The 21,338-nt window shown below is 42.0% G+C and overlaps 1 protein-coding gene across 1 annotated transcript in view; it reads right to left on the reverse strand.

Annotated features, from left to right (window-relative positions):
• The window catches only part of Kmo (kynurenine 3-monooxygenase), a 39,957-nt gene extending 19,728 nt beyond the window's left edge, over positions 1-20,229 (reverse strand). The window contains exons 1-7 of the mRNA XM_036202487.1: positions 19,964-20,229; positions 14,488-14,557; positions 14,087-14,184; positions 12,601-12,690; positions 7,417-7,465; positions 3,510-3,597; positions 1,717-1,882 (exon numbers count right to left, since the gene is read on the reverse strand). Coding sequence (XP_036058380.1) covers positions 1,717-1,882; positions 3,510-3,597; positions 7,417-7,465; positions 12,601-12,690; positions 14,087-14,184; positions 14,488-14,557; positions 19,964-20,017 — 615 coding nt within the window. The 5' untranslated portion in view covers positions 20,018-20,229. The remainder of the gene's footprint in view (positions 1-1,716; positions 1,883-3,509; positions 3,598-7,416; positions 7,466-12,600; positions 12,691-14,086; positions 14,185-14,487; positions 14,558-19,963) is intronic.
• Between the last annotated feature and the right edge of the window lie 1,109 nt (positions 20,230-21,338).

Below are 21,338 nucleotides of genomic sequence, written 5' to 3' on the forward strand. Positions count from 1 at the left end.
GCTGCCTTCTGGTTCCTCTCACTTAAAGTCCTTGAAAGCATAGGTCCTGATTATGACAGCTTTCTGGTTGTGCCCTAACAGCTCTGCGTTATGTCTGGCAGTATGGAAGGAGGGTCGGAAAGAATGTAAGAATGGCAGGGTGCTGAAGAGGGCTGTGAGATGCTGCTTCTGGACATGCATGGCTATTGCATCCATGAACTCACAGCTACTTGTACAAGATCTATACAAAATCAAGGCATCTTGGGTTGGGGATTTCGCTCAGCGGTAGAGCACTTGCTTAGCAAGCGCAAAAAAAAAAAAAAAAAAAAAAAAAAATCAAGGCATCTTAAGTTTCTGCATAGATAAGGGAGATGATTTCCAGGCATTGTGGCTTCCTGTAGAACTCTGGCAACTGGTAACACTAGAGGAGGGAGAATCTTTCTTCTTGGAGAGTGGGGCCACTTGTAAGTTTCCCATGTTTCAGTGGATGATTCCATATCCATGGACATACGAGCAGCACTAACTGGACTTAATGTGTGAAAAAATAATAAAAATAAGAATAAAAGGAGGAGGAGACGAAGCCAGGAGAGTGTGTGTTGAGAAGAGAAAGGGAGTTAAGTCATTGTATATGTGTAAAAAAAAATTCTCAAAGAATGAAATAAAATATAAGCTTTAAGGTAAAGCAGTAAAGCTAAGTTCGCAAACCTTTAAGAAATGAAAAGAAGAGAAGATGTTTTCCTAATAATACCCAAAGGCCTTCCATCCAGTCCCTCTTCCCACTCCATACTTCAGAGGTGGAGGGCAAGTTGCACATTAAAAAAAAGAGAGAGAGAGAGAGAGAAAGAAGAGAGGAAGGAAAGGTGCAGAAAGTTCCAGGAAGTGAACTAAACTTATCTTACACAAAGATCATATGTTTTCTCAGATTTTTGGTACCCAGATTTTACTTAGATATGTAAAATCACACATATATATGGCAAGAAAGTAGAAGTAAAACTGTGTAGGGGATGAAGTGGGAGGGGAACCAAAGGGCAGAGGGTCCTGGGGAAGAATATGCTGAGTGCACAATATATGTCCAAATGCTTAAATATATAAATAAATACTCTTAGAAGAGAGAAATAAAGAAATTGTTGTCTAGGATTGTTTGGGAGATTGTTAAGATGTCCCTGTGTTCGGGACAATTTGTCTCAAGACACTGTTACTTGAAAAAAAAAAAAAGACCTTTTAAAAGACTGTTAATCATTACTAATAATTACATGTGGCTCAAATGTCAGTGATTACCTTACAGCTACATTATTGGATGCTGTTTTCCCTACATAAGGGCTGGCCTGTCAACAGAACTATCTCACCCTGGAATCCAGTTATCAGCTCTCCAACTGTGAGGTCAGGACCCTCATACAGCAGAGGGGGTCGGGCACAGGGAAATTAGTGGAACAATTTGATGAGGAGGAAGTTTGTTCATACTTCCTTTACCAAAACAAGTTTTTGTGTTTGATTATGACAGCATAAAGTAACTTTGTTTTATTTTTAAACATAAAATTCTATATCAAAATAATTTCATGTAAAAATTTCCATAGCACTTATTTGTGTCTGGTGTAGCATATTCTTTAGCAATGGAATAATGTGGGAATGAGAAAACCACAATTTAAATCCCTTTTAAGAAATCCATTGTTAATCTGCTCCACTAGCTCTCCCTAGATGCACCTGTGGGGGAAGGGTTATGGGAAGGAGAAGACCTACCTTCCCATTCTTGGGTGGAATTGTCAACTCCATGTACCCATGAGGGATGTATTGCTGACTGTAATCAAAGCGGGGCTTCTTCATGAGGTGAGCTCTGACAGTTGAATAGGCTCCATCACAGCCTACAACGAGGTCACAAGTGACATCTCTGGGAACTTTGTCAGGTCTGAAAAACAGAATGAACCATTCCCCCCACCAACAAAGAAAATCTAGTGAAAATGGTAATACATTTCTCCTTGGATGTAAAAAGCAAACTCTAGAGGTAACTCAAAAAGTGCACTTTTACACATCTAATTTAGGTCCTGACTTAGTCTAACTTGAATTCAACAGATTTAAAATCAAGATGAAAATGCTTGTCCCAGACATGGTTTTGCTTTTGAGAATGAGAATAATGTACCACTGCCCTGATACTGAAGAGAGATATGCTTGCTCCAGAAGTGTGACAGAGCTGAAGAAAGACAACCCTGAGAAAACGGGAGCGAAGTCCTGAAGTGTAGAGGTAAACACATCTGTAAGTCCCAGGTATGTGAGTGCACTCAGGAGCATCTGCAGAGAGGTGACCAGGGTTTGCTGGAGGAAAAAAGCTTGGTTTGAGTAAAGGATACCAGATCATAAGCTTAAAAACGGAGCACCCTTGTCCCTTGTTCATCTCCATGATTGGTTCTAGAACATCCAAATCTGCAGATGCTCAAGTTCCTTGTGTAGAACAGCGCAGTGTTTGCGTGTGTCCTACTCCTTTCCCCCAGATGCTTCAGCTTCTTTCTAGAAATGCTGTGTGAGTGGCTGTATCATTAGGAAGCAAGGGCAAGAGTAAGAGTCTCTGCATGGTCAGCACAGATGACTTTCTCTTTTGTGTCTTCTTGGAGATGCAATCAAAATTGGATACTTTTGATCTGAGGTTCGTTGTGCCCATGATTAAAGCGTTCTTAGATACAGGAGGTTAACTTGTATAATGCACACAAAACAAAGGGGGAAGGAAGGAGAATTTTGGATATACAGACAGAAGTTTAATTATTTCTTCCATTAGAAGGCTGGTGACTGAGGAGTGGCAGCTTTGGAAAGCTGACTTTTCCATGTGAAGTGGAAGGGGGACATACGGGAGGCAACGGCGGTAGCACACACACGTAGGGGAGTTGGACACCATCATCTCACAGGAAGAAAGAGACTAGAAAAAAAGACATACTGACAAGAATGGACAGATTGAATGGGAGAAAACAGGGGTGAAGATTATGACAAAACAGTGCCAGGGGAGACAGGGATGTCGGGAGTTGGGGAGGCAATAGAGAGGAGAAAGAATCTGAGATAATGCAACTGTACCAGGATTGGGACATCATTGATCAGGACCTCACTGAGACCACGAGTGAGGCCAGCAGCCTGGGCACACATGCTAACGCTGGAGATGTGAGTTTACAAAAGATCGTGTAACCTGTGACTGGTATTCCGAGGGTGGGACTTTAAAGGACATAGAGCTGGTCAAGGACAGGCAGAGAAGTCACCCCATGAAAGAGGACAGGCAACACAAGGCAGGGAAGGGCCACCTATTTCCCAGGAAGAGAGAGTCTGAACAAAGAATGTTCTCCCAAGCATGGGAATTTAGGAGAATTACCAGTTCTGGATTCTCAGGAAGCATGGTGGACTGTTCTCAAACAAAAAGCCCTGGCTGTGAAGACTGTTTGAATTTTCGCTTCAGTAATCATTTAACTCTTCCAGAAGAGACAAAGAACAAGATTTGTAGGTAGAGTTCTCCACTCCCACCCTTGCCCTCTGAAGCCACAAGCCTGAATGGTGATTACCCAAGCACGGTGACCACCCCTTCCTCAGGACGGCATTTCAACAGCTTGTGGCCAAAGTGCACCTTTGCATTGGGATAGGACTCCACGGCTGAGGGAGGAAACAGAAGGTTAAACAGAACTGAGTTTCAGCTGTGGCTTCACCTAATCAACCTGAAATGCTGATCATTTGCTGTGGGCGGTAGAGAGGGACTACTTAATTAACTGATTTGTTCATTTGTGACAGGGTCTTACTATGTAGTACAATCTTGAATTCACTGTGTACCCCAGGCTAGCCTCCAGCTCACAATATCTGGCTTCTACCACATGAATGCTGGGCTTCCATGAGTGTACCTATCATGCCAGAAAAGATACTTAGTCTCTATTTTTCTTTTTTTGTGACAGGGTTTCTCTGTGTAGGCCTTGCTGTCCTGGAACTCACTTTGTAGACCAGGTTGGCCTTGAACTCAGAAATTGCCTGCCTCTGCCTCCCAAGTGCTGGGATTTAAGGCGTTCACCATGAAGCCCAGCTTTTTTTTTTTTTTTTTTTTAAACTTAAGCAGGAAATGGTAGTGCATGGCTTTATCTTTTCTTTTTATTAATTTACTAATTTATTATTATTATTTTTTTGGTTTGGTTTGGTTTTTTTTGAGACAGGGTTTCTCTTTGTAGTCCTGGCTGTCCTGGAACTCTGTAGACCAGGCTGTTCTCGAACTCAGAGATCCACCTGCCTCTGCCTCCCGAGTGCTAAGATTAGTGTGTGCCACCACCACCCAACAAGATACTTATTCTTAATATGGCATGAATTTGTTAAAAGGTTAATTTGACAGCTGTTTTGTGGATAGTCTAGTCTAACTTTTAACAATACAGACAAAAGAAAAACAACTGTTGTCACTTTAAAAATATTCAACTAGTAGCATTGTACAAACTCCAGCATCCCTGTGATTGTGCCCTTGGGGAGAAACAATTGTCACATTCTTCAAAAGCTGCCTTTCTAGCTTGATTTGTGAGTGGAAGCATTCAGCCAGTAAGGACGTGCCCTCTGTGATGCATGCCTATCTCTTTCTCCCCCAGGGAGATTCAGATTGCTGGCACTCCTGGTGCCATGACACTCTCATGCCGAGCAACTGCAGAACCCGTCAGCTTGGTGTGCTGGTGCATGCCTATAATCTCATCACTCGGGAGGAGTTCAAGAATCATGATGAGTTCAAGGCCAGCTTGAGTTATATAGTAAGACTGTGTCTCAAAAAAGAAAAAGGAATTAAAAGGAAATAAGAAAAACCATCCCTCCCCACCACCAACAAATAATCTAGTGAAAATGGTAATATATTTCTACTAAGATTAACAAAATATGTCTGAAAAGAGAAAAGAAAAAAAGACAATTTCATTGTCACATAATTGCAGAAATCAGAGTTTATCTGATACAGTTAGGGTATCTTTTTAAAGTACATTTTTATACTGGGTTACAATAATAATATAATTAAAATATTATATATGTGGCTTGGCATTTGTGGTTCCAGATTCGACAGTGCCACCTTGGGAGGTTCACAGAGCAGAACATCACATAAAGATCTTGAGAATTAATTTTAGGAAAAGAGTTTTAAAAGTGTCTTGAATTACTGAATATCCCAACCACATCTGTCTTGTTTTCCTTGTTATAAACATCAAATGGGAGAGCAAACCATGAAACATTTGTGCATGAAATGTGGGTTCAACTGAGAATGGGGTTCACTTACAATTCAATTACAATATTTTCAAAAGGGAGGTGATTAAGTTAGAGAAAAATAAGTATTTATAATTGATCAAATATATGGAATGTATGGATCAAATGTTTCATGCTTTGCAAAGAAATGAGAACTTTATATGTCAAACAATGCTTGGGTTAAGAGATTCTGTTTCTCTCTCTCTCTGTCTCTACACACACACACACACACACACACACACACACACACACACACACACACACACACACACACACACACACACACACACACACACACACACACACACACACACACACACACTAGAAGCTCAACAAGAGGGAAACCGTGATGGGTACTGAGAACCTAGTCAGCTACCCAAGGCTAATCAAGTCATGGATCTTGGAGGAGAACCTATGACCACCACTTTAGTAAAACAGCTTAATTCCTAACTACTTTCTAAACATTTGTCCTTACACCCACAGAGTAAGTGCAGCTCTCATCCTATCAAAGAAACTTCTCTTTGCAATGGATGAAGATCATTACAGAAAACCACAGCCAATCAAAATGCAGAGTTGTAGAGCCACTCCAAAGGATGTATCCACAAAACACACCTGCACCTAATGCTCAGGGAACAATGTGGAAGGGAGGCAGGGAGACTGTAAGAGCCAGAGGATCAGGGAGTTTGCTGTGAGATTGGATCTCCTAGGAATGTCAGAAGTTACACCCATAAAATTTCACCAACATGGCTGCCTAAAGATGAGCTGAACAGAGACAACAATGAAGTGGATAGGTAGAAAGCCCATGGCGCCCCAACCCTACGCATGGAACTATAGGCAAGGAATGCTGAGAGCAGGGCAAATCAGTTGTCTTTCCCAGGTTTGGTGGTTTGAATCAGAATGGTCCCTATAGACTTGGGTTTTTGAATGCTTGCCCATAGGGAGTGGCACTATCAGGAGGTGTGGCATTGTTGGAGGAAGTGTGTCACTGTGGAGATGGGCTTTGAGGTCTATGCTCAAGTTCTACCCAGTATGGGACACACAGTTGTTTCTGTTGTCTGTGGACCAAGATGTAGAACTCTCAGCTCTTTTTCCAGTACCATGTCTGCCTGCATGCTACCTACCATGATGACTGTGGACTAAACATTTGAACTGTAAGCCCCAATTAAATGTTTTCCTTTATAGAATTTGTCATGGTCATGGTGTCTCTTCACAGCAATAGAACCCCTAAGACACCAGGGAGGGCACACTAATTTGTTATCCAACACCAAATGGTCAGCCCTGAAAATATACATACAAACAACATTACACAGATTGAAAAGATTATATTGAGGAATATATATATATATATATATATATATATATATATATATATATATATATATATATATATAATCTGTAAGTACAATTAATGAACAAAGAACAAAGTGACCATGTATTTGAAAGGGAGTAAGGAGGAGTGTATGGAAGGTTTTGAAGTGAGGAAATGGAAGGGGGAAATGATACAATTATATTATGTCAAAAGTAAATGTTTTTAAAATTAAAAAAAAGAAGATAGTAGAAATGTTCAAGGGGTATTCTCTACTGGTAGTGAATCTGTTCAGTATAATCACTGAACTGGTCTAATCTACTGTTAAATGTATTGAAGACTGAAAGGATACCAGAGGTATGAAAGGTACCACGGATGTGATGCCATGGTTCACTAAACTTGCAGCCTTGTAGCTTCAGTTTATGGGTGATTCTTTTTAGTTACTCAGAGTACAAACTTGAGAGCTAGATCCTGCATCTTCTTTTCTCAGTCCCCTCTACACATTTGCTCTCCTACACACATGAATCTGCCCTCCCCTTCATCAGATTGCTATCTAACTGTGCCCAGGGCCTTGGGTAGGCAATGCCCTCAAAGTTGCAGCCTCCTTTCAAGCCTTCACATCTTATCTTCCTGATGTGCACCTCAGATAGGGCACTTGGCAAGTTGTCTGCTTATGTCTGTTGACCCATTGGGCTGTGAGTTCTTGACCAGACAGTGTGTGGTAGAATTCCAATGTCTGAGGAATGAATTATTTTCTTTTAGATAATTGATGAGATGAAAAGGGACACTGTGGCAGTTTTGCTACTACTTTTCAAGGGCTCTGTACTGTACACAATCTTATTCTTTATAGCCCTAGAAAGGAACAGCAACCAAACCCTAGTAAGTCATGTGACAAGCTGAGTGAACAAAAGCATTAGGCTTACCAGTCAGTAGATCCTTGTTTAACTTTTCTCTGCTAATGGAAAGGATATACTGTAAGGAAAACAAAGTAGACATTGTTTCTGGAGAATGGGCATATGTAACTAACTCTAAGTTACTCAGAAAGAAGAAATTTTCACTATTTAGCAGAAGGTTGTAAACTAGTTTTAGAACTATTTATCTAAGTGGTATGATAACAACAACAACAACAACAATAATAATACAATGATAATAAACAACTTTAACCAAATATGCTTAATATAATATTCAAATTTTTATCTTAGGCTTTCTCAAAGTTTGAACTACAAAAATCAAAACCTTTTCATACAGTGAAAATATTAGTTTCATTAACATAATTTTAACATTGTAAATTTTGTATTTCCATCAGAGCTTTCTAAATATGGTTGTTACATTGCTTCACTACTGATAACGTCAGAGCAAATGCACTGTTCCCCATCCTCTGCCCCCCCTCCCCAATCTACCTCCAAAGCCTTAACTTCAGAGAAAACTGTGTGAAGGTAACATGGGGTGGGAACAGGGGCTATAGGAGAAGGACAACCTCTCACTATGGTGTGTTGCTTATTTCAGACTTTGTAAAATGTAGCAGGTTGACTGTCCTATAATGCAAAGCACATATGGTGTCTTGGGACCATAATACTGTAAGCATCAATTAAAATGTTTTATTTTTAGTTTAGTTTAAAAGCAGAAAGAAAAAAAATCAAGTAAAATAAAAACTGATCTATAATAATAAATCTTAGGTTGCTCGTAGTCATCATATTAATTATTTTATAGCGAAAATACTTACCATGGACCATGAAAGTCATAATACAGTCTTATGATTTAGAGTGAATTCATTCAATACTTAAAGCACATCATTTTTTCCAAATGATGGGAGACCACACAGTTTTAACATGAAAATACTAACTTACAGCTCTCCCTCTCATCCTGAGGTAGAAATTTTATCTTAGCAGTCAAATCTAAACTTGGTATGAAAATAACTCAGTCGTATTACAGTGGCAGTGGCTAAGGAGTGGCTTGCTTCCAGTTGTGACGGGGCAAGACAAGGCAGAGGCTCCTCCATCTTGGATTGTTGCTGAGGCCATTTCCAGGCTTATCTAGAATGTGATCTCCTTGGTGGAGAATCCCACGGAGAACCACCCAACTCCATTTAGGAACAAAGGTCAGGATGTCCTGGCTAACTTATCTGCCTGTTTGTGCAGAACCTCCCTCCAGCCAACCACTTAGCTTCTGTTAAGAGCGCTTGCTTCAGACTGCTTACTGTTTGAAGTCCCGGTCCCCAACCCCTGAAGATGCTGAGCAAGATGCCTGGATAAGGCCTCTGTCCTTAAAAAAAAAACAAAAACAAAAACAAAAACCCCATGTTCGGGACACTTGGGGCCAGCCACACTTAAGTCCCCAGACACTTGGATGTAGTCCCAGCCAGCAGAAACAAAGATTTTTCAGTTGGCTGTACACTATGTCTGAGTAATCATCAGGTGAAGAGGAGAGCTATGGCTTGGCAGTTAAGCGCACTGACATGTTTTAGAGCACCCGGGTTCAATTCCCAGACCGTCGGTGTCCAATCATGCCAGGATTAAAAAAAAAAAAAAAAAAAGACAGAAACACGTGACCTCTTCTCTTCTTTTAAGAGGTAGCTAGGATGACAAGAAGCACCACCTCCTCCGGGCCTCATAGCCCAAGGACATGGGCGGAGCAAACACCACTATAGGAGTAACACTGATGTAGGAAGACAGACCTCTTCTTTGCCTCATAGTTCTGTTTCCTGTACTTCTGTGGCACTAGTCACTGTGCTTCAGTGGAAACTAAATGTGTATTCTGAGTGGGAAAGGCCAGGGACTACGGCTCAAGAGTAGAGTACTTGCTCAACTTGCACAAGGCCCTGGCCTCCATTCCCGGCACAGCAAGGAAACAGTCTAGAGGATGTTAGGGAATGTTCTGATTGTAAATATTCACTTAAATTAATGTGATGAAAATAGATTTTTTTATGTTAGTTACAGGGCTTGTGTGCTGTGGGAACCAATTGACATTATCAGCCCAGTGGGGCACCAGGACTTGTCTACTGTTTCCTTCAGCGGTCTGCATGGTATTGCCTCATCAGCAAGAGTTGTTCCTGCTGCAGAACATGCCTCCAGCACCTGTTCTAAAAGGCTGGTCCCTCGAGGAACTAATAAGAATCAAGGAGTCTGGAGATATAAAGTGGCTGTCATGACAAAATCACAAGCATTGAAGCCACATTAGAGAGTTTATTTGGAGGCATGTAACGCGATTGTTTAAATGCAGGCCAATTCAAAGACAACAAGAGAAAGCAGTTACTTCCTCTGCCCTCGATGCCCTCAAAGGGAAATGCCCCCGACCAAGGGAACGGCGAGGCAGCTTAACTTTGAATACAGAGGCTCAGGAGTTTGCCGGGAGCTTTGACCACCTCTGTGTATTACACCATATCTTGACAGTTCCCAGGACAGTCTAGGAGGGAGAGGGGAATGTCCACAAAGGCAGGCAGCATCTGTACATGGTGTGGGGGGAAAGGCCAAGAGACAAATAGCTAGAGGAGGAAGGGCCGGGTTTGGGAAGTCAGTTTTGCGCATTATGGATATCTAAACTGTGTGTCTTGATGCAAAATGCTCCATCCATGGCCCAGAGCTCTTCAGCAGATTCATTCTCTCTCCATCCCCTCCCCTACTCTCCCTTCTTCTCTCCTTGTCTCCCTCCTTCTCTCTCTCTCTCTCTCTCTCTCTCTCTCTCTCTCTCTCTCTCTCTCTCTCTCTGTGTGTGTGTGTGTGTAATATATGTGTGTGATGGTATGGTATGGAGACCAGAGGAGGGTGCCAGGTCTGTCTCTTTCTCTCTCTCTCTTTCTCTCTCTCTCTCTGCCTTCTTCCTCTGAGACAGGGTCTCTCACTGAACCTGGAGCTATGCTAGCAGCCAGCAAGACCCCGTCATCCTTCTGTCTCTGTAACTCATAGCACTGTGATTACAGAGATTACAGGTGTGCCTATGCCTGGCTTTATATGTGGGTGCTGGGTCACTGAGGATGTATTTGTATTTATGTGTTTGTGTGTGGCTGTATGAGTGAATAAAGGTGCCCATGGAGGTCAGGAGAGAGTGATGGAGTCTGTGAAGCTGGAGTTATAGATGGTTGTGAGCTCCCCAGTGTGGGTGCTGGGAACTGAACTCAGGTCCTCTGGAATAGTAGCAAGTGCTTGCTCTTAATTGCTGAGCCCTCTCTCCAGACCGAATGCTGGGGATTTGAACTCAAGGCTGCACAGTAAGTACAGCTCCAAATATGCTGTTTTGATGTTTATGAGTAGAGACTAACTATGTTTATGAGTAGAGACTAACGAAAGGGTGGATTTCATGTCTGGATCTTGGAGCTAATACTGGGCAAGGGGGACCCAGGGGCCAAGAGGCTGCAGAGGCCAAAAGAAGGCAGACATGAAGATGTGAAGAAATCTTGGGGTCACGAGGATAACTGCACTTTCTCAGTCAGGGCAACTGAGTGGCTCAAACAACTTGATGCAGTTGTTAAAGGGTGAAGTGGCCTTTGCGTTGGCCTGAAACACAACAGACGTCAATGCAGTCATGCGGAAACTGAAGAATGAGGGCAGCTGTAAACTTAGCCTTCACCCACTTCCTAAGAACTGAGAAATAGCAGTGGTGTCAGGAAAGGGGCCACTTCCTCCCTACTGCAGGAAAGGCCCCCAAATTGGAACTGTCCACACACCTGCTCCCTCTTGAGGACTCAGTCCCCACCATAACAGTTGAAGAAAGCGCCGTGGCCTCTGGTCCCAGTCACTCTCCTTGTCTAGTTTCTCTGGTATTTGAACTCTATCTTCTTCTGCCCGCTGATACATGATTGGCCAGGACCCTGGAGTGAACTTGGTTGGACAGCTCAGCTTCCTTAGGCTGTTCCACGGTAATACAAAAGACTAGTGAGATGATATTTTGAGTCACTCACCATGGAGACAGAAAGCAATGGGGCCGTAGGCATTGCCACCCCGGCTTCCCCGTCACACCCCTAAGAAGAAAGCTGCCTTATTTGTGCCTTGATGCATCTCCTGCAAGTCTGCAGGCTGTTTCCTTTTCTATAAAGTGAGGTAGCTGGGTTCAAGTTCAACAACTTATGCTATGCTAGAGTGAGCTTACACGCCCTCTCTGTCAAACCTTTGAAATACACTTTGCATTTCAGATTTAAGTCTTAGAGATGAAGTCTTGCTCGGCTTTTCTCTGTTTATTTGACTAGGGTAATTCTATTTTGCTACTGATTTAAAATTTCTACAGAGTGCTTCAATTTTTACTTTCTCTGTAGCCTTCCTGTAAGCTACAACTTCCCCCTTTCTTCAAACCCACTCTTCCATTTCCTGACTGTACCACACGTGAAGTGACCCTTCCCTCATCTTATTCTACTGATATCTCTTCCCCATGAAACAAATGACTGTCCCTCATCCTTTAGAAGAAGAATGTGAACCTTACTCAGGCTCTGTGCCTTGTAAGGCATGGCTCCACAAAAATAAAGCAAACTGAGAATTCCCCTCTTGTTGATGGGTGTTTGGAGCTCTCATTCTCTTTCAAATTGATTTCTAAACTCAAAGGGTATAATTAGATGCAAACACATTTTCTCCCAGTTATGAATGTCAGCACGTAAAAGATGAGGAAAACACAGAGCAGAGTAATGAATTTGCTTTCAAAAACTACATCACCATCTGGCCTCTGTTGTTTTAGGAATTAGAAAACACTGAAAGCATTTCTATACATTCTATTATAAGCAAATCCAGGGCAAGAGGGCCATTGAGGGGAAGGCAACAGCAATGCTCTCTGCCTCAGAGTTGTCCTCGTACGTGATACTCAACAACAAATGACATGGTAATTCTTTCTAATTGAAAGGGAGGCAGAGGGGATCCCAAACAGCTGGGCAGTGGGAGCCACATGCAGAACAAGAAGTGGCCTCATAACGAGCTTGATGGGAGTAGCTCAGTGTTAGTCATGGGTGTAATCGCCTGGGCCCTGGTTTGGACATCATGAACTAACTCACCAGTGTATGTGTCCCTGGCATCTAGACTGAGGCTGGAGGTATCTGAGTTACAGAAGAAGCTGAAAAGCAAGTGGCCCATGGCAGGGATCAGGCTCAGTTAGAATTGATGTACAACCTGCTGCCTCCAGTGCGAACCTACCTGAGACTTAGTGCCATAGGGAATTGCAGACTTCTTTCCTGAGAGAGAGTGGATCATTCTCGCTCTCATGGGCACACCTTTGGAGACAACCTGAAAAGAACCAGAAGCAACCATTTCCATTGCTGTGACCTACCACCACGAGAATCAAATAGACGTGAATATAAATGGGATTTTTCAGTTAAACCTTTAAAGGGACCCAGGAAGCCTAATGTGGTTGGAAAGTCACTCAGTGACTACTTTGCTCCCAAGTATGTCAGTGTTTCTTTTCTTTTTTCTTTTTTCTTTTTCTTTTCTTCAAGACAGGGTTTCCCTGTGTAGCTTTGCGCCTTTTCTGAAACTCACTTAGTAGCCCATGCTGGCCTCTAACTCACAGAGATCCGCCTGGCTCTGCCTCCCGAGTGCTGGGATTAAAGGCATGTGCCACCACTGCCCAGCAAGTCAGTGTTTCTTTAATTTGGAAAAAAAAATGAATGTTTATCTGGTTTAAATTCATTATCACAGACTTCTGGGAGTGGTTAGATGTTAGAGGTACTGAGTTGGGGGCTAAGTGATTTTCTTCTGACTATGAGAAGGGTCATTGTGAGGAGAAAAATGTAATCCTCCATGCTTTCTGTTGTATTCCTTGGCTATGAGTTCTCTGGTTAGAGGTAATGTTGCATGTGATAGCAAGCAGCCATCCATGTCTTCAAGTTCCTTCTCTGACTTCCCTCAATGAAGGACTGTAACCTGTGAGACAGAAAAAACCATTGCCTCTCCTAATTTGCTTTTGATCAGAGTGTTTCATCATATCACCTGAAAAGAAGCTAGAGCACCCCTACCCACCCAATCAGAGACCCACTTTCCTGTAAGAGCCCAGTGTGAGACATGAGACCAGATGGGATTGTAGTGTCATGTCTGTGACTCCCCAAATCCTCAAGTCTCCACACCCATCATGGGGTAAAGGTTCACTAGCTTGTCGAATCTGGAATTTTCCAAGCCTTTGCTGAATGAATTTTCAGATGCAGGTCATTGGTATCAAATAACATTTCATATCAGGATAAAATCAATGCCAGGCATTGTTGAAAACCATCGAGTATATTCATCTTCCCAAAACAATTTATGAGGGCTACAGCATTGCCTTGGTGGGTAAGAGTGCTTACTCTGCAAAGCATGAGGCCCGCCTTTGGATATTGAGTGGCCAACTCAAGTGTCAGAGAAAGACCCTGGCCCAAGGGGAAAAGGTAGAGAATAGCAGAACAGGACACCCAACACGCTCTTCTGGCCTTTGTGGTACTAGTGTGGACATGCTCATCCAACACGTACATGAACACATAGGTCTCTCTCTCTCTCTCTCTCTCTCTCTCTCTCTCTCTCTCTCCTCTCTCTCTCTCTCTCTCTCTCTCTCTCTCTCTCTCTTTCACACACACACACACACACACACACACACACACACACACACACAAATTTTTATTTTTTAAAAAGAAAGAAAACTGCATCAACAATGTACCTGATCTTCCAGACCAATGGCCTTCAAGGCCTGCCGTCCTCTATAAGAAAGGGCCAAATTAATGCTTCTTCCACGTGTAAACTCAGCCACTCGAATATCTAAAAATAGGAAGCAGACTCTGTGATGCACACACTTCCTCAAATGCGGCTAAGGAGTGAGCAAATCCTTGCATTTGAACAATTGTTCAATTCAGAGTCAAATTAAAAGACTCATTAATGCATCTAAAGAAAATGCCAGGTGTCAATTACTATTCAATTAAATTTAGATCACTGAAGTTTTAAAAGTATTCTAATTGTTCTTATATCTTAAATTTCTTTTATTAAGACTTATTTTATTCAGAACATCCAAAGAAATAAATGGTACAATTGGAAACCCTTCCTCATTTTCCATTACCGACTCACCTTCTCTAGCTTCATACACATCAACTTGAAAATTCCTCTTTGCAAGAAAGCATGCATTCAATGCTCCAACCTAGAAATCAAAACCAACTTTTTCATGTCTTCGTCTGGTTCTGTACATACACGGACATTTTGGTGAAAAATGCACTATTGTGTATGGATGGATATACTACTCCATTCATTACACTAACTTGGTTGTAGTCACTGTCCAAGAAGACCAAAGGCAGGATCAGTCAGACCATCCAGACCTAATCATGCAAGCCTATAATCCATCTGAGGCAGGAGGGTCTTGAGTTCAAGACCTGCCTGTGCAACTTAGGAATAGCCTGTCTCAGTATCAAAAGGAGACTGGGGGTACTATCTTTGTTTAGTATGTGCAGAGCTTTGAATTCATGCCCCAATAATGTAAAAGAAAAGAAGAACAAAACAATCAGATTAATTCTAGATTAAGTGGTATAGTTGTAGACACAGGTTTGGCTTTTTTTTATTTCTTTTTTTTTTTCTTTTTGCAAAGGAGGGGACACGTGTTAGAATATTTAGAGAGGATCTTTCCATAATCGAATAAATAAATACTCTGCTAGCATCCCCAAATGGCCATTACAAAGGAGTGAACAAATGAATTCTGGTGTATTTACACAAAAGTGTAAGTGAAGAGTGAGTTACAGATGATTCATACTGTGTAACCTTCTTACAAAAAGGATAATAGATACAGAGCCATGGATATATATATTTACATTTATTAGTGCATATATGATCATATGGTATGGATGTGATAAAATATTAATTAAAAGGAAAGTATTCATGGCGGTGTTTTAGTGGGTGAGGAAGTCAGTGAAAATCACAGGAATGTATTGGCTCTCTGTGGAGTGGTGAGCTCGAGAGTGCTGATTATTATCAGTAAACTAGCAACAACACAAAAGCAGTAACTAGGAATCTTCTTTAAGTCCAGTGACAGCAGCATATCAAAGACTGTGAGAATTCCTATTCTGTGTAAGTGAGGTTCAAATGAAGCTAAGAGGAAAACCTTGGCATATATGCTCAGCTGCAAGGGCTGATTTTATGCTGGGGATGAGGACTCTACACTCTGAACACGTTACCTCTTCTCACTTTCAGTAGAAAGTGCATAATTTGGAATACCTTTCAGCAGCATCTCAGGCTATTAGGTGGTGAGGTAACTAAGAAGACAAGAAGAAACAGACAGAAACGTGATGTGTAAACTGCTCCAAGCCTCCCACAACTCCTAAAAGGCACAGCTGGATTCCTGACCACGGGAAGGATGGAAGAAGGAAGAAATTGGGCACAGTAAGCCAGACTTCATGAGGACAATCTCTCCTAGGGACGTGGACGTTTATGAACTAACTCTGCAGTTGTTTGAAAGTACTTCACCTGCAATGGGAAGCAGGTAGCAAATGAAGTGTGAGGAATAAATTCCTTGCATGTAGGCAAGACTGGCTTCTGTGAAGTACTTCAAAACCCCATCAAGACTGTTGGAGAGATACAGGCAGAGAAGATGAGACCTGAAACCTCTTTGATGAAACCAGAGCCTCAAAAGATGGGGGAAGGAAGGTTCACAGAAACATCAAAAGTGTCCCTTGACCCCCTGAACAAAGGAAGTTAGACCTCCACAGCCCATCAAAGTCCATTCTGCCTGCTGAAAGATATCCTGGGGATGGAATGACAGAGAGAAATCTCGGAGCCTAAAGAGTGGGAAGGAGAATGAATGGTCACACAGAGGGCCCTGGTTAAACTAAATGGGTCGCAAAACCAAACCAAAAGTTAGGAATCAGGGAGACAGGTGTGAAGGAGGGAGGTGGGGGGGAGATTAGAAAGAGTGGGGAGGAGAAAGAAGTATGCATTTTATACTGTCAAAGAAACTGTCAAAGAATTAACTTAATAAAAAAAATATCCACAAAGGAAAATAAGATGCGATCCATATACACAGTGGAATTTTAGTTAGCTGTAAAGACAAATGAAATTGGACCATTTACAGGAGAACACATGGAGTTGGACATGATTCTATTAAGTGGAGTAAGCAGGATCATAAAGAGCTTATTTCCTCTCCTATATGAAATAGAGATTTTCACGTGTGTGGAGCGGGCATGAAGGTTGGAGGGTAACTGTGAGAGGGAGGGAAGAGGTCTAAAGAGGGGACCAGCAGGGTAATAGGATGTATGCCACGAACACAGAAGGGGAGCTCTCTGTGGGGAGAAGGGAGGCCCGCAAGAGGCTAGGAGGGAGGGCAGGGAGGGAACCGTGTGAAGGACGAGCAAAGCAAAGTATAGTGAAATACACAGTATGAAAATGTCGCAAAGGGAATTCATTTCTTTGCAAAAATATAATTTAAGATATCAGTAGAAAACTAAATCGAGATTTTGATATTAATAAAATAAGAGCCCTAAGGAAGGCTAACAGCAAATCCTCTACATGGGTGTATCAGGAACATTTGCAAAAAAAAAAAAAAAAAAAAAACAAAAACGATAGACTTGACCCAAACGACAAACTATAAAGACCTTGACCCAGCCGGGCGGTGGTGGTGCACGCCTTTACTCTCAGCACTTGGGAGGCAGAGCCAGGTGGATCTCTATGAGTTCGAGGCCAGCCTGGGCTACCAAGTGAGTTCCAGGAAAGGTGCAAAGCTACACAGAGAAACTCTGTCTTGAAAAACAAAACAAAAGACCTTGACCCAAGCTACATGAGCTTTGCTGGGTTCTGTGCTTTAGGGACCTTTCTTTCAGGAGAAATGAAAGTTCCAAGTGACCTGATTTGGGCAGTAGGAAGGACCTGGTGAAGAATAATGTAGAGATCTCTGTGTGAGGAGTGAACAACAACAACAACAAAAAAAACAAAACAAACAAAAAAAAAAACCAAAAAACAACGCAGAAGAGTTGAGTTCAACACTCAGGGTTTAGTTTTAACCCAAGAGGAAGAAACTGAGGGAAGTAGAAACTGAAGAAACTGAAGAAAGCAGGATTGCCTGAGCCACCAGCGGGCTGGCGGCAGACACTGCTGTGCCTCTGGGCTAAGTTCACACTGGCTGTACTGTAGACTCTCCAGGTCACTGAGCTGCAGTAACACTGGAAACCAATGTAGCATCAACAGCGTTTTGAGTTTGGAAATCACTGGCAGAAACAAACTCAGCCACGACAGCTGAGGAGCTTCAGGGCATGTGTGGGAAGCGATTTCACAGCGGATGAAGAGTTTGAGTGTTATCCGAGGAGAAATGCACAGAAAACTAGCACACTTTTGCATCTTCTACAATCGTATGTGGATTTGTTCCATCCCACCGTGCATTTCTGAGACGCTTAAAGAGCCATCATGGCTGCTACCCTTGAGTAATTCGTGGATAGGCAGCAGCGTTCTAACTGGTCTTGTCTCCTCCTAATCTCCCTAAATGTTCTCCAGAAGAAGCCCGAGGATGTTTGTTTGTTTGTTTTGAGGTAGGGACTTGTTATACAATCCAGACTTGCCTGGAACTTTTTCATCCTTCCTCAGCCTCCCAGTGTTGATTACCAGCATGCACAACCATGCCCCCAGCATGAAGGATCTTTCAGAATCATAGTTTTACCTTCCTACTGAAATCCCCCCAAGGCTTTCAAACAGAATGCAACTTTGAGTGATACAGTCTTCTTCCCTGATCTCCTAAGACACTGAAAGCACTGGCCATGGCAGCTTTGCATGTCATGGAGGTGTCTGGACCCATCTTGTCCTTGACCCCACTACACACAGAAACTGCCAAGACCTTCTGCGAGCATTGCTCTGCTTGCATTGTTCTTGCAGCTTACTGCTGTCTTGTTTCCATCTTGCTTTTCTCCTGCCTAGAATGCCTTAAATACCAGGAATACATGCGTTCTCATTTTGTTCAACGAGTTGATAGGAAAGAGAGTGAGGCCTGGCCTGAAGCCTGAGAACCACAGCACACAATAATCTCCCTTAATGCTTGGTTTTGCTTGGCTTTGTTGAGACATGGGATCTTACTGTGTATCCCATGTAGGCCTCAGTCTCACTCTGCTTCCCTGCCTCAACCTGCCAAGTCCTAGGATTATAGATGTGGGCAATCAGACCTGCTCATTTCTAGGCGTTTAAAAATTTAGAATCAGATATATAAAAGGACCTTTCATATCCATTTTTCTGAAAGCAACACAATTTTATTATTTTTATGGGAGACTAATACCCCTGTGTGTGTGTGCTGTAACCTAGCTGCTGGGAGTAACAGTAAACATGGGCATACTGGTATCTCTACAGAGAGCTGACTTGATTATTTTAGGGATAAACCGAGGAGTAGTATAACTGAATGTTAGGTTCTATTTTTAATATTAATGAGCTCTGTGTGATGGTTTTCATTAATTGGAATATTTTTATTCTGTTGGAAAAATGTACAGTTTTTTGGGGGGAGGGAGAGAACTAGCTTTGGCTGTAAAAATATAGCACACATTCACACTCCTTCCTCCCCTTGGGGGCAAAAAGATTAGCACCATCTCACATCTTGCTAGGTTTGAGTGATGGCCCTGTGACCTCGCCTGCTAGGGTAAAATGGGCTCACTCACCACCCCATCACATGGAAACTGCCAAGTCATTTGGGTTAGCAATGTTATTTCTCATCTATCTGAATAGCTAGTGAGGATCTGATAGGTTTGAAAAACTATTAATTTCATGTGTCTTGACCATTTTCTTCTCATTAGAGAGTACTGAATTATTTTATTAACCAGCATGGGGCAAAATGTTTTTATTAAAATGGCCTAAGGCACATAGCCATGTATGGGAGCAAAATCAAGTTTAATTTGTTTTATCTTTTTTTTTTTTTTTTTTAGGAAATACTAAACCAAAACAACAAAAGAAAACAGACACCCTTATACTTAGTGGATATAAAATACCTTTCCCAGAAAGAACGATTTAAAACAAATGCTATTGCCCTATTTATTGCTGAGAAGCCTGTCAATGAATGAATGGAGGAACAGAATATGGTCCACATACACAATGCAGTAGCATTTAGCCATAAAGAAGAATGAAAATCCTGTTATTTTAAAACAAGAATATGTATTAGGTCATTTTAATAAAAATGGGTGGATTTGGAGGGCATCAGGATAAATGAAATAATATAAATACATAAAGAAGACAAGTACTGTGTATTCTGTCACTTATGGAAACACACACACACACACACACACACACACACACACACACACAAGTGGGGGAGAAAGAAGACCTAAAATTTTAAGAGACTGAGAAGGAGGTGTGAGGGAAGGAAGAGGGCATATGGGTAGATAGACATGATTAGTACATGGATGTGCATATATGGCAATATCAGCAATTATTATGTTAATAATTATAATAAAAAGCAATGCCATATTTTAATAGTTGTATTTAAACATTAAAAGGTTTAACTATTAGAACCAACAATTTACATATGATGAAAAACCATTAGTGAGATAATATTAATAAAAAAACACCCGAAAAGCAATATAAGTTCCAAAAGTCTTACCAAACCACCTCCGATAACAGCCACTCTTTGCCCTTGAGTGTCAGATGAGGCCATAGCTGCTTGAATACCTCTGTCCGGGCTAGAACTCTGTGTTCTACATGCTGCTGTTTTGCGATCTTTTTATTGCCAGGAGTCCGGGGCCTTTGTGAGCCAGCAGCACGTCTTGGTCAAAGCTCACTTCCTTTGATGGTGTTTAACTCATTAGAAGCCCAAAGTCCAAATCAGCTCTGCTCTTCTCAGAGACAACTCATTGCCATGACCAAAATTTGAAAAACCTAGCCATGTACAAGACACTTAAAAAAAAAAAACAGCAGCCTTGGGGCTTTTCTTCTTCTTTTTTCTACATGTGTTAGTTTCGTTTTCATTCAAAATACAGTAAAGTGAAACGTGTGTTGTCTGAGGTTCTGAAGCATCTTCCACTTCTCAGAGAGAGTGACATGATCTGGATTCACAACTTATCCCCGCTACCGAGACAAACCAAGAATCTGGCCCAGAGGTCTTTGAGGACTGGTTGCCTTTAACCATTTCTGCTGGGAAACACTTTCTGCCCTTTCAATCATTTCCTGAGCAGGATTTGTAGACGTGTAACCCACTGGCCACATTTTCTCCTTGTTGTTGTTATTTTAGCACAGGAGTTTAGAATCTAGCTTGTGCTTTGCCATGGGCAAGGTGGTGAACACACAGCAGCATCTATAGACCTGTGTCTGGTCATTCTTTTTTTTTTTTTTAACATTAATTATTATTATTATTATTATTATTATTATTATTATTATTATGTGTTTAAATTTTATACATCAGCCATGGGTTCCCCTGTCCTCCCCCCTCCCGCCCCCACCCCCACCTTCCCCCCAGCCCCTCCCATCCATTCCTTTGTCCTCCAGGATCAAGGCACCCCTGGGGAGTCATTTAAACCTGGTGGATTTAGTACAGGCAGGTCCTGTCACCTCACTCTTTTGAGAGGTATAGTACTAGGTTTGGGGGAAGTGCTATTAGTGAGTTGTACTTCTCTCTAGGAGGCATTATGGTATAAAGTGAAATGAAAGCATAAATCAAGATTTATTTCTTTTACCAATTTTTGGTGAGAATGCAAAGAATTCCGAGGGTCATTTTCTTGGGTAGGGACTGGAGGGAAGTACCACTCGATAGCGCCCCCTCTGGGTGAGTATGTTATAGGTGCTAGAAAACTCCTGAGTATTTATAGTAGGTAATGGCACGAAGTTATAGACACAGCAAGGGCAAGTCTACGAATTCTGTCTCCTTGGGAGCCTTGTTCTTTTGTCCAGAGACAGGCATCTAGCAGTGGTTTTGCTGTGTGGATTACCCTGCTCCTCTTCAAGCTCCTGCGTCTTTCCCTCCATCTTTTCCTTTTCCTTTC

Source organism: Onychomys torridus, chromosome 11 (assembly GCF_903995425.1).
Source record: "Onychomys torridus chromosome 11, mOncTor1.1, whole genome shotgun sequence".
NCBI lineage: Eukaryota > Metazoa > Chordata > Mammalia > Rodentia > Cricetidae > Onychomys > Onychomys torridus.